Below are 13,053 nucleotides of genomic sequence, written 5' to 3' on the forward strand. Positions count from 1 at the left end.
TCATCAGGCCCTGGAGATTTGAACTTGTTCAAAGAAACTGACCATTTGTTTATCAATCTAAAGCTTCAATCCTGCCCCTTCAGCTTGTACTTCATTTTTGTCAGGGGGTCATAGACGTGCCTTTGGGAGAAGACTGAGCCAAAGTAGGAATTGAGTACTTCGGCCTTTTCTTTGTCATCTGCTATCAATTTACCATCCTCATTGAGTAGTTGGACAACCATTTCTTTCCTGTCTTTTACTATGCACATACCTGAAGAAAGTTTTTTGTTGCTTTTAGCATCCCTTGTTAGCCTTAGCTCATTCTCCGCTTTAGCTTTGCTAAGCATCTTTCCCTTTCTTCCTGCCCTAAGACTCTGCCTCTAGAGTGAGACATGTGTTGAAGATAACTGCCATGTCACTAGGATCTGGTGGAAGGAATTCTACAAAGCACCAATGTGATGTAGGGGTTAGAGTATCAGACTAAAACTGGGGAGTCCCAGGTTCAAATCCCAGCTCAACAATGAAGTTTATTGGATGACCTTTGGTCTTGATGTAATAAAATAAAGTGAGGGTGGTGGTGGTGAGAAGCAGGCAGTGACCACCCCGGAGCCTGTTCCAGCTGGATTGTCTACTCCCCACCCACCCTTGAACCATCTACCACCAACTTCCCTGTGGGAAAACTTGATAACTTGTTATATGTTGATATTGGGCAGGTTTTTTAGTTTTTGTTTTGTTTCCGTTTTATTTATTTATTTCATTTCTATCCTGCGCAATAGCCAAAGCTTTTTAATGTATCTTGATCTTCCTTGTAAGCCAGCTTGGAAGGATTGTTAGACTGAAAGGCAAGGATATAAATAACTGTCATCCATACCTTCTTGAAGGAAGAGCAATATAAAAATGAAATAAGCTGTGCACATTGGTATAAAGAAGATGGAGCCACATTGCAAAAAAACCCACTGGGGATGGGAGAGAGCCTCTTCCTCCTCACTCTGTATCATCCCGTCTGCACACTGTGAATTATTGCAGGCACCCACTTGCCATGACTAAAGCGGATTTGTTTTAGTATGTGGCTATGTCCTTACAATGCTATTTTGACCTTGGCAGCTGCAGACATTCTCTGGCCAGTTGTGACGATGTATTGTAATAAACTTTCTCATCATTTCCAATGGAAGAAACCCCAAATGATGGTTCAATTAAATTTTAAGTAGAGCAGTAATGTAATATCAACTTGACTGAATTCAGTCTGGAGCTGAGCATAGGGGCTTCTTCCAGAAGCTGATCCAACCTTGGATATAAAGATGTTTTGAAGGCAACCCCAAAGCACACGGAATAGATGTCTGTACCTGCAGTATAGTTCCACCAGCCAGCCTTGGTTGGAAAGGCCTGTGTTATTAGGACTTATGCATGAGATGCAACTTGTGCAGTCCCTACAGGAAAGAAGAGCACATTGTGAGATCAGTAGTGTGAACTCTGGCCCTCGTTCTGATGCACATGTTTTTAATATGTGCAGTCATATCTGCCAATCTAAGGCTGGACTTGATTCTTATGTGTGAAGCCATAAAAATTAAGAGAGGATATATGTTGACACCCATCCCTTGCAGCACAGTAACAGTATGTTAGTAAGTGAAGTGTTTTCTATGCCGCTTTTTTTTTTGCCTCAAAGCTGTACAATGCAATAATCAAACAACAATTCAAACCATCAAGTCTAAAAACCAACAATGTGAAGACATTAAAGCATACCCACCCGCACAAAATCAGGGGGCAAGAACAACAGTCTCAATTTACATATAAAAAGCAGTATGGAAAAGGATTCTTTAAAGACTGTCAGAAAGAAGGAAGGAACAGTATAGTTACCAGAACCATTATAAAAACGGGTTGTAGCTAAGGACATCCAAGGACTGCCTGATTAAGAACATAAGAAGAGCCATGCTGGATCAGACCAAGGGGTCCATCTAGTCCAACACTCTGTTCACAAAGTGTTGACCAGCTGTTGACCAAGGACCCACAAGCAACAGCACTGTCCCACCCATGTTCTCTAGCAAATGGTGTATATAGGTTTAGTGCCTCTGATCCTGAAGGTAGCACATAGCCATCAGGACTAGGAGCCACTGATAGCCTTCTCCTCCAAGAATTTTTCCAACCCCCTTTTAAAGCCATCCAAATTGGTGGTTATCACTGCATCTTGATATTATTAGCAATGTGTTCTTCAAAATGCTTTTTTGCATCTGTTATTGTTTGTGTGCATCGCTTTTGTGCATGTTTGTGCTCCCTTTTATTTTCCTCACTTGGGCAAGACTTCCATTTTCTGAAGAAAGCCCTCTTTTCTGCAATAACTTCCTTGACACTACTTGTTAACCACGCTGGTGACCTCTTGAATTTGGTGCTACCTTTCCTAACTTGTGGAATACATTTTAATTGAGCTTCTATTATTGCTTTTGAGTAAGCTTTGTGCAGTTTGCAAGGATTTAACCCTCTTAATTCCCCTTTTCAACTGTCTTTTCACCAGTTCCCTCATTTTAGAGAAGTTTCCTCTTTTGAAGTCAAATGTGACTGCGTTGGACTTCCTGTGGAGTTTTCTTCTTAAATATATATATTGAATCTGATAGCACTGTGGTCACTGTTACCAATTGGTTCAACAATATTTACATCTCGTATTAGGTCCTGGGCAACACCATTTAGGATTAAGTCCAGGGTCACCTCCCCTCTGGTCGGTTCTATGACCAACTGTTCTAGGGCATAGTCATTTAGGACATCAAGAAATTTAACCTCTTTGTCATGACTGGAATATGAATTTATCCAGTCAGTGGGAGGATAATTTATTTATTTATTTGTTTATTTAATTTTTATACTGCCCATCAGCCGAAGCTCTCTGGGCAGTGCACAATTAAAAACCATAAAATACAACAAGTATAAATTTAGAACATTAAAAAGTTTGAAGAGCAGGAGTGAAGGTCTTGAAGTCACCCATTATTACAACACTTCCTCGTTTGGAGGCCTCCCTGATTTCGTTTTCCATCTCATGGTCACTCTGAGCACTTTGGTCTGGGGGACGATAGCACAATTAGTTTTGGGGCCTTGTATTGTCATCCACACCACTTCTGCGGAAGAGTCTGCCCCGTTTAGGTGCTGTAGTCTACTTGACACAGTACCCTCTTTGATGTACAGAGCAACACCACCCCCAGTATGCCCTTCCCTGACCTTCCTGTAGAGTTTATATCCAGAGATAACTTTATCCTACTGGTTCTCTCCGTTTCACCAGGTTTCTGTAATGCCTACTATGTCCAGGTTCTCCTTTGAAACCGAGCCCTCCAATTCTCCCATTTTGGCTCTTAGGCTTCTAGCATTTGCATGGAAACAAATGTACATGGTGTCCCTCCCCAGATGTCTCTGGTGTGTCCCCTTTTCACTGTTGCACTTTAGTCTCTTTGTTTGGCTATCATGTTCTATCTGTACTCATGGCCTATTTGTTCCCCTTCTTCATTGGGACAATCAAAAACATTTTTAAATTTGTCTCCTTCAGATGATTTAACCTGAACCGGATGTTTCCCAGCTCCTGTCTGCTTTCCCCAGAATTTAGTTTAAAAGCTGCTCTGCCACCTTTTTTATGTTTAGCGCTAGCAGTCTGGTTCCATTTTAGTTTAAGTGCAGCCCATCACTCTTGTACAGCTTGTCTCAAAATGTCCCCCAGTGCCTAACAAATCTGAACCCCTCCCCTTAGCACCACTGTCTCATCCATGCATTGAGTCTTCTCATCTGCACCTGTCTAGTTAGCTGTGCGCATGGAACTGGTAGCATTTTAGAGAAAGCTACCTTGGTGGAACCTGGATTTCAACCTCCTGCCTAGCAACCTACATTTGGCTTCCAAGACCACACAACTACATTTCCCCACATCGTTGGTACCACGACAACTGACTCCACCCGAGCACTGTCTACTATGCTATCTAGATGGCACGTGACATCTGCAACCTTCAGACTAGGCAGGCAATTCACCATGCGGTCTATACGCTTGTCACAAACCCAGCTATGTGCCTAATGATTGAATCTCCCAGTATCACAATCCCCTCTCCCCACAGAGACACATCCTCAGTGCGAGAGGAGTAGGTCCCTTCTAAGGGATCATTTCCCTCTTCCTCAGAGTGACGCCCTCCTTCCTCAAGATGCGCATTCTCTGTGAATGCAGAGGAGCTGTCACTGATGGAGCGGGATGTTGCTGTTAGGTCCCTGAAGGTCTCATCTATCAACCTCTCTGCTCTCTTTATTTCTCCAGGTCAGCAACCTTGGCCTCAAGGGAACAAACTTGTTGCCTGAGAGCCAGGAGCTCATTACACCGAGCACACACCCATGACTTCTGTCCAGCAGGCAGAGAGTCATACGTGTGGAACTCAGTACAATACACTGGGAAGCCATACCCCCACCCCCACCCCTGCTGGCTTTCTACCTTCATAACTGGGTTTTTTTATTGCTATTATTGCTGTTACAGGGTTTGTTTACTAGGAGTTTCTTACTGGCAGTAGGGAAGGGAAGAGTTCACTGCCCTGGCTTCCTTGCCCAGTTGCTTAACTCATCCGTATCCTGATGCTTCGTCACTGGGGCTTAGACGCTTTGTCACTGGGGCTCCTCATGCTCTACCTTAAAAGGATGATTATGCACAATTTCACTCCAGCAGTCTTTCAAGCAAGGCAAACCCAATAGCTGCTATGTGCTTAGGATATTTGTGGGTCCTCAGTGGACTGAATTTTTAAAGGTTTGTTCCTTATGAAATCTACTTTTACACATAGGTTTCCCTTTCCTTTTCTGATGCCAGCAGTGCCTACAGAATTCTTAAATTTGAGATAATCACATTGTCCGTGTCTTAGCTTTGCCCAGTCCGAAGGCAAGGAAAATGTACGTTTCAGAAACAGTCTTTTTGACTATAACTACATCTTTCTCTTTCTCTCATGATTTTGGACATCAGTCAGCAGGGAGAATTTGCAGCTGGGGGTCATAAAGCAGCCGCAAATGAGAAACAGGGTAAAAAGAAAGCAAAAGCAGCAGCGAATGTTGTTCGGCAGCCAAATCCTTTGGATCAAACTTGCATCCACCCAGAATCATACAATATTGCAATGAGGTAAGTAATAATACAATGGTTATATCAAATAGCTTTTCGTTTGAGAAGCCTTTTTTTTTTTACTGATAATGGAAAAAGCTGGGGAGCGATGGGTTGAATTCAATTATTGTGCTTTAGACAGCTGGGAAACCCTCCAGAGCAGATTTTCAGGAGGCACAAAGGCCTTTGGGAGGTGGGTGGGGAGACAGAGACAGTTCCATTGCAGTCCCAGGTTTCCAGTAGCATAAGGTTAGATTTAACTCTGTATATTAGAGAAAGCTTATACTAGAACGGTGGTGAAGTTAGAAGTCCTGGTGTGCTACATTTTATTTTGCATGCTGATAATTTGGTCACTTTCTGGAAGTTCATCTCTCCCAGGTGGTGTGAGAAGAGAGACTGGCTCTGGTGCTGTAAAGGATGATGAATCTTTAATGGTATTTGTCAAAAGATAAGACTTTTATTTTAAAAAAACTCAAAAGCTCAACTTTTTGCATGCCAGGATCGTTCGTCAGGAGCTGTAATCAAGATATAATATAAATACCATATAAGTATTGACAAATACCATTAAAGATTCATCATCCTTTACAGCACCAGAGCCAGTCTCTCTTTTCACACCACTTAGAGGTGCTTTTTCTCCTTTTTTCTCAAGTTCATCTCTCCCAGCCAAATACAGGCCCCATCAGTTCCAGCCAGCATGGCCCATTGTCAGGGATGATGGGAGTTGTAGTCTAATAACATCTAGAGGTCTGAAGGTCCCTCATCCCTAATGTAGATGATGATTATGCAGCTGTGGGTGGTGCATAACATGCTTCCCCAATGACCTTTGGCCAGTCACCAGCTCTCAGTCTAACCTACCTTACAGGTTTGTAGTGGAGATGAAACACTGGCCAGGGCTAGGGGACAATGTAAGTCACCCTGATCGCACTAGAGGAAGATGGAATAAACAAAGAATAAATAATACACAAGGGTTTGCAAATAATACATGAAGGTTTGCAAACGAAGTGGCAGTTCTTTGTTAACTTCTCTTTTTCATTCATATGTTTACATTTCCTTTGCAATTTATGCTTTTATAATGCTAGCAGTAGGTGCATAATTCTTTATAACCAATTATGGGGAAATAAAATGGGGTGTTAAATGCAGCTGGATATGACCACATTTATTTGTGCTGAAGCAAGTACATAATCCTTACAAGTGTAGTTGGATATATGAAGAAGGCCTTCCGATATTCTGTTGCTTGCAGCACCCTACTATTTAGCAGGGCGTGAAAAGGTCGGGCTGGACTGCTAGGATGACTAAAGTGACTACATATGACGAAGTCCGATTTATTTATAAAACCCAAAGGTTTAGAAAACAACTTTTAAAAAGCTAGCAAAATCACCCATCAGTTTGACAAACCATATTTTGGCTTTTGTCTATCATTCCCTCTAAAAGCGAACTCTGGTTGTTAAGTGCCTATTAGTTTGGAAGTGAAATGGGATGACTCAAAAATTACATAGTAGCTTCTACATACTTGGAGGCCTTCTTAGATGCTTAGAAGTACATACATTTGTGAATTAAAACAAATTTTAAAAAACATTAAAAAAAAAACCTAACAGCCCAAAAACTGCTTGACAAGAACCCACGAACCTATCAAGAGCCAGGGAAGGGTCTAAAGAAAAAAATAGTGGAGCAATTGGCCCCACAAGGACACATGCAATTGGCTGCTTAAGGATACTTGTTTACTTAGAAGTAAGGATGTTTGCTTAACGGGGTGGATCCTCCATTGGCACTAATGCAGGATTCCCTCCCCATGCAGGGAATATATTCAAGATCGCAACAAGAGAAGAAGGGGTTAAATTCCTGCTCCAGTCCCATTAATTGACCTCCCCCCTCCCCCTGCTGAAGCTATCTGCATTTCTTAAAAATGAAAAAAAAAAAACATTTAATGCGGTGTGTTATTTGGCCTTAGTTTTACACAGCATGTGGCCTTAAGGCACCAAATATTCCATTTCCCCCCATCATGGGCATGACATTTGAACTGCATCTGAAAGGGCAGGGGAAGATTTCCCCACTTTTAATGTATGTACCGTAACCCCAAGAGTATCTCACTGCCAACACCCGCTGGATTTCTGACACGCCCTGGGTAAGTGAAAGCCTGGGAAACAGCCAGCTAGGAATTTTACGGCTTCTGGCAAGGAGCCTATGCCTGGTTACTAGATTACACCCAAAACTTTCCAGCTGACAAGGATTCAGAGCCGCGTAAACAGTGAAGGCACCAAGTTTAAGAGAAGAGAGGAAAGTCCATTTCTAACTAGGTATCACCCCTACTTTTATGTTATGTCTGGTATTAACACTAGTCTCATTGAAACGTTCTGGTTGCTCGTTACTAAACTTCTTAAGCCCTCCTCAGGGGGTTCACCCACATACACAATTAGATTCGCATCAAGGGGGTAAGAAGCAGGACAGCACACGCTGGCCCCTGACTCCTCCATCATGTTCCTGTTACCCAGCTCTGCCATTGTCCATACATTGGAGGGGTAACTTCTGCAGCAGGGAGCCTGCTATGCTCATGTCAGCTCCCTGCTCAGGTTAGGACCCTGATAGCGCAGGATTCTAAATTGTGCAAGTTCGAAATGCATCTCCCTGGTGCAGTTGCAGCACGGAGTGTGATGGAGCCAAACAATGAGAATTTAGTAGGAGGGCTGAGGCCAACGAGCTTTGTAATCGCATGGGATGGGGTGGGGTGGGGGGCGTTGAACACCTGAACATGGCTATACGATGGGCTCCTTAGTGCATCATTTGAAAGTTTATAATTGCCACTGATGTTTTTTATTGTTTTATGGGCTTATAGTATTTTATTGATAATTTTTTAGCTGTTTTAAATTGTTTAAAATGTTTGTGTGTTCTCATTGTGCTCTAAATTGCCTTGAGTCTTTTGTTTTGAGGAAGGCTTCTAAGAAATTGTAGTAGTAGCAGTAGTTGTAATGGCTTTTGCTACACAAAATAAATAAAATTTGTGGTGGTAGTAGTAGTAATAACAACAACGACAAACTTTGTCATCCAGATTCAGGAGAGAAAACCTGTGGAATTTGCTTCAAGAAAGGAGGTTTGCAAAATCTTGGTTAAGGATTCCCCACTCCCACAGACATAAAACCATACACCTTGTAGTCAGTGAAGATGGTAATTGAGTGCCACTTGAAAGATACCTCAGTGGCTTGGGACCCACATTTTAAATCTAAAAACTATCTGGTAACCTGAGAATGCTGACCTCATAACCATACTAGCTCCGTTCGGAAGACACCTTAAACCACGGCTTTAGCCATGGTGAATAAGGCAAAAAGCCTTATTCACCGTGGTTAACGTCGTGGCTTAAGGTGTCTTGTGAACACGGCCCGGCTTTCTGGCTTAACCACCATGGTTAAAGCCATGGTTTAAGGTGTCTTCGGAATGGGTCCTCTGATATATAGCTAATGCCAATGTTTTTCTGCTGTATCAAAAGACCGATTAAAACATGCAGATTTGGTTTCAAATAATCTTAGCGCACTTCCTGTCTGGAACAAATGGGAAGTAAAAGTTTAAGAGAAATTATGAAAAGCAAAGAGTATGCATTCATCCTCTGGCCCAACAAAGTGACACAGTTTCTCACTGCGGATTGTCCTCTTAGTGCCAAATGAAATGTGATGGATCTGAATTGCCACTGGATCTTTGCTAAGTGGTGTGGGAGAGCTGAACCTTTCCCCTGCTTGTGGACCCCCAAATCTGCCCTCAGCTGCTTTTTGTTTAGCTCTTTCTCTCCTTTGGAGAAGGCTCTACCATAAGCAACACCTCCAGAGAAAAAGGCTAAAATGAAGTTTCTGGGGAGAGCACAAATGGCAGAAGGATTCAACTCAATTTCAAATTTCAGGCACTTGAAATTTCCCCTTTGCCAAACTTCATAGGGACTCAGCACTACCCAGATTGGTGGGTGCTGTCATTAAGACTAGTTGTGGTCAAAGTCAATCTAATAGGTATGATAGGTCTGAATTTATATAACCCTGGCTCAGTCTGGGAACATAGAGCAAAGTGAATTCGCAATAGCTGCCAATTCCTTTAGTTCTAATAGATGTCAAGCTTGTTTTTGTCTATATATAGTTATCACATGGGCTTGGATCCAGATTTACTCATGCCTGGGGTAGACCCATGGTGTGTGAGATCACTGCAGAGTTTCAAAGGACAACCTTATTCGAGTCATATAAAATTACCTGGTCCATTAAATACTTTGAAGTTAGGATCCTAATCATCTGTACATTGTTCAATTAACAATTTAATTCCAAACAAATGATGCCGGCTAACATGACAACGTCTCTCAAATTCAGTAAATAACATGATGTGGGGCAACACAACTAGTGATATTTAGTGTCATGCTGATGTCAAGGAGAGCAATTGAGAATAAGGACAAGTGAGGTCAATTTAAATAAATAAGCAAGCACATAATTTTTTGCAAAGAAGTGGTGAAAGTGCCAAAAGAAGGGTACCTTTTGTTTGTTTGTTTTTGAAACTGCTGAAAATGCTTGTAAGAATGGCTGAATAGTTACAGTTTAGGCTTGATTTAAGTTTGTTCTGGTTGCTTAAGAAAACCATTCTTAAAATGAGAGGCATTGTGTGAAACTGTTTTCACTAAATGTACAGATTCATTTCAGAGGTACCCTAATAATTGTCCATGAGTCAATAATGATCACCAAACTATTAACTGGTGTTAAGGAAGGAGCCGAGGAAGGTGCTTGATGCCATCAGACCAATGGTCCATTTGGTGCAGTGTTGTCTACCTGAGCCTTTCCCAACCTGGTGGTCTTCAGATGCTTTGGACTACAGCTCCCAGAATTTTGGCAATAGCCTTGCTAGTTGAGACCACTGTGAGTGGAAGTCCAAAACATCTGGATGGCACCAAGTTGGAGAAGCTGGTCTACATTGATTTGTATCAACTCTTTGCAGAAGGGACTTTACCAGGGATTGAACCTGGGACCTTTTGCATGGAAAGCATATTATCTATCACTGAGCTACAGCCCTTCCCCTAATGGTGTGGTGCAAAACAGTCACCAGGTAGGGAGGGCAAATATGTGGCTCGCTTAACAAATAACTTTGAAAATTTTGTTTTGTGAAACGCACAGAGGGCTTTGCTATTGGGTGGTATTGAATTGTAATAAATAAATAAATTTATAAATGTCAAATATGATTCATTCATCCAGAAAACAAAACTGGGAACCATTTATGTAATCCACCATAAAAAGGGCGATATAATAGATTTACGACATTCAGAAAATTATTTTTTTTAAAAAAAAATACTGTACTGCTGAAGTATCAAAAACCCACCAAATATTTGAAACCACTAACTGCTTTTTCCTTGAAATCAGGTTTTACTGCTTTAAAGACCAAGCTTTTTTATATTAAAAAATTTGGTTTTAAACAAGATTACTCCCAAGTGGTGACTTGTTCTACCCAGCTTCAATCTGCAGCCACTTTTTGTGGTCAAATTAAGAACTCCTGAAAACAGGGACAAGAAGGTTGTAATGGAAACCCAAATAGTAGTTATATTTTCAACATGTAGAATATAATCCTTTTACCTTAAATGTTCTCAAAAATACGTGGCAAACTTGTTATGGATATAAATGATCAGGGTGCATTAATCCTTTTCCCACTGTGGAAACTTAATACAGTTCAGAATTCTAATACAGCATATTAATATTTTTAAATGTTCATAATACAAATCCTTCTTGGACTTACAATCTTTTTTTAAAAAAAAAATCTGCATAAGCACTTTCAGGGGTTGAATAATGTGTAACTAACTTAGTCCTGATTCAACCCAGTATATTTTCTTGGAATTTTAGGATTGTGTATTAAAATTCCAAAGAAAGTATATCAGCAAAAAAACAGGCTTACATGGCATGTTCTTACTCTGAAAATTATTACAGTATGGACAAACTATCCAGTTTATAAAAACATTGCAATAGAAAAACGGGGATATTCCTTCCTGGTCTACTGGGTGAGGTGATTTTTCATTAATTAGATGTAAATGTTTTGTCAACAGAAAAGCCCAGAGAAAATGCTCATTAAGACAGGATGTTAAGCAGATTATGTATATTATGTGGCCAAATTGCAGCATCTGGTTTACAGATTATATTTCATGAGGATTGATATTTTAGGAGACTTGTTCTATGGCTTATAAAATAAATAAATAATAGTATTTAGTACTATACATATGGGAATCTCCTTTTGTAAATTATACTGTTCCCAGTGCCGTTAATACCGGTTAATCTGACTGCTTCCTTCTTGTCTAACACCACTATTTCCCACTATATCCTAAACAGTGAATTGAAGTAAAGATACATGCCACAGCCATGACGTATTATATATACTTAAATATATTTAGCACAACTCCGTAGACCATGGATAGGCAACCTGGTGCTCTCTAGATGTATGTTTGTATAACAAGTCCCATCAGCTCCAGCCAGCAAAGCCAATGGTCAGGGATTATGGAGGCTGTAGTAGAACACATCTGGAGGACACTGGGGCCACAGCTAGACCTAAGGTTTATCCTGGGATCATCCGGGGTTCACCCCTGCCTGAGCACTGGATCCCCTGTGTGTCACTTATGTTAGATCAATGTTCTTTTCACCCAAGGACGAAATCCAAACAGCCCTTAAGCACGACTCCACCATTCCAGCGACAGAGGGTTCAAAAGCGCTTTATTGATTAGTAATTAAGGCCTGGTCTCTTCAAAGGGAGCAATCAGACAAAAGACATAGGGAATACAGTACAATATTTGAGCTTGCAAGGGGCAGGGCCCTGCTGCAGCATTAACCTATCAGAACATAACACTGGGGCATAGCTAATTATGCTAAACAATTCTCTCTGTTCTATAAACAATACCTTTGGCCTTACAATACGTTACAAAAAGTTAACTTTGACACAGCAGCACTGGAGCCGGAGCTCTTGTTTATGTTAGATAAGAAGGATGCACTCACTCAAGGAGACATTCTCGCATACAGAACATCATGACATTTTGCCTGCAATATGATGGCTACTTTACAGTTTCCTGTTAAAAATGGAGAGACCTCTGCTAACACTTAGATGAACAGGTTTGACCCCTGGACGATCCAGGGATAAACCTTAGGTCTAGCTATGGCCTGGGTCACTTATCTCTGCCTTAGTCCCTATATCCCATTGTAGTTTTTCCCAGCCTGGTGCCCTCCAGAATTGTTGGACTGCAACTCCTATCATTCCCAGCCAGCATGGGAATTTCTAATTTGTAAAAGCACTGAGACAACTTGTCTCTTTTTACCTTCTCATTGTGCATTAAAAGAATAGCTTTGTATCCAATACTGTTCGAGTGAAAGACAGTTTGTGTGAGAGGGCTTTTTCCACCCTCTCTTCCCTATGGCATCCCACTGCACGCCATGGAAAGCCTCTTCTGAGGGTCGTGGGATCCTCATGAAAGATCTGGGATGTGGTGTGGGTGGCTGCATTTGGAGAGAAGGATAACGCAAACTCCTGTAGTTACCTCGGTTGGATGCTGTGTGGGTCTTCTCTCCGATTGCAATCCCCAGGTGTCCCGTGACGGGTCCCGACCCTAATAAAATGCTTTTCTGGGAGCATAGGGAGCCGAGGTAGGAAAGGCTTCATTTCCTGCAGGGTCTGCGGAAGTCCCACCACACAGTATTGGATAGAAGCAAAGGAGTTTGAATTCCCAGGACTTACTCTGTTGCTGGGAAGTTATTCCTTGGAATAGTATGCTTCTGTGCTTTGCATAGCCCTACCCATCACATTTTTCAAAAGGGAAGTTTCAAAAATATGTATTAAGCTCACCTTTTTTTATTCGGCTCAGCAGTTTCTATTTATCAACATATTTGCTGCATCTGTGGTAGTAATTGCATTCAGATGTGTGCGCTACAAGAATAATTCACCTATTTGCTTTATCAAACATGGACATTGTTGGCAGATCTCTAACCCTCAGAAACTTCTCTGGAAATGAT

At 41.4% G+C, this 13,053-nt stretch overlaps 1 protein-coding gene across 1 annotated transcript in view; it reads left to right on the plus strand.

Annotated features, from left to right (window-relative positions):
* SRBD1 (S1 RNA binding domain 1) overlaps positions 1–13,053 on the plus strand; it is a 207,178-nt gene that overhangs the window by 177,777 nt on the left and 16,348 nt on the right. The window contains exon 19 of the mRNA XM_063123963.1: positions 4,934–5,086. Within this exon, the coding sequence (XP_062980033.1) occupies positions 4,934–5,086 (153 nt within the window). The remainder of the gene's footprint in view (positions 1–4,933; positions 5,087–13,053) is intronic.

This window comes from Elgaria multicarinata, chromosome 4 (genome assembly GCF_023053635.1).
Source record: "Elgaria multicarinata webbii isolate HBS135686 ecotype San Diego chromosome 4, rElgMul1.1.pri, whole genome shotgun sequence".
Taxonomy (NCBI): domain Eukaryota; kingdom Metazoa; phylum Chordata; class Lepidosauria; order Squamata; family Anguidae; genus Elgaria; species Elgaria multicarinata.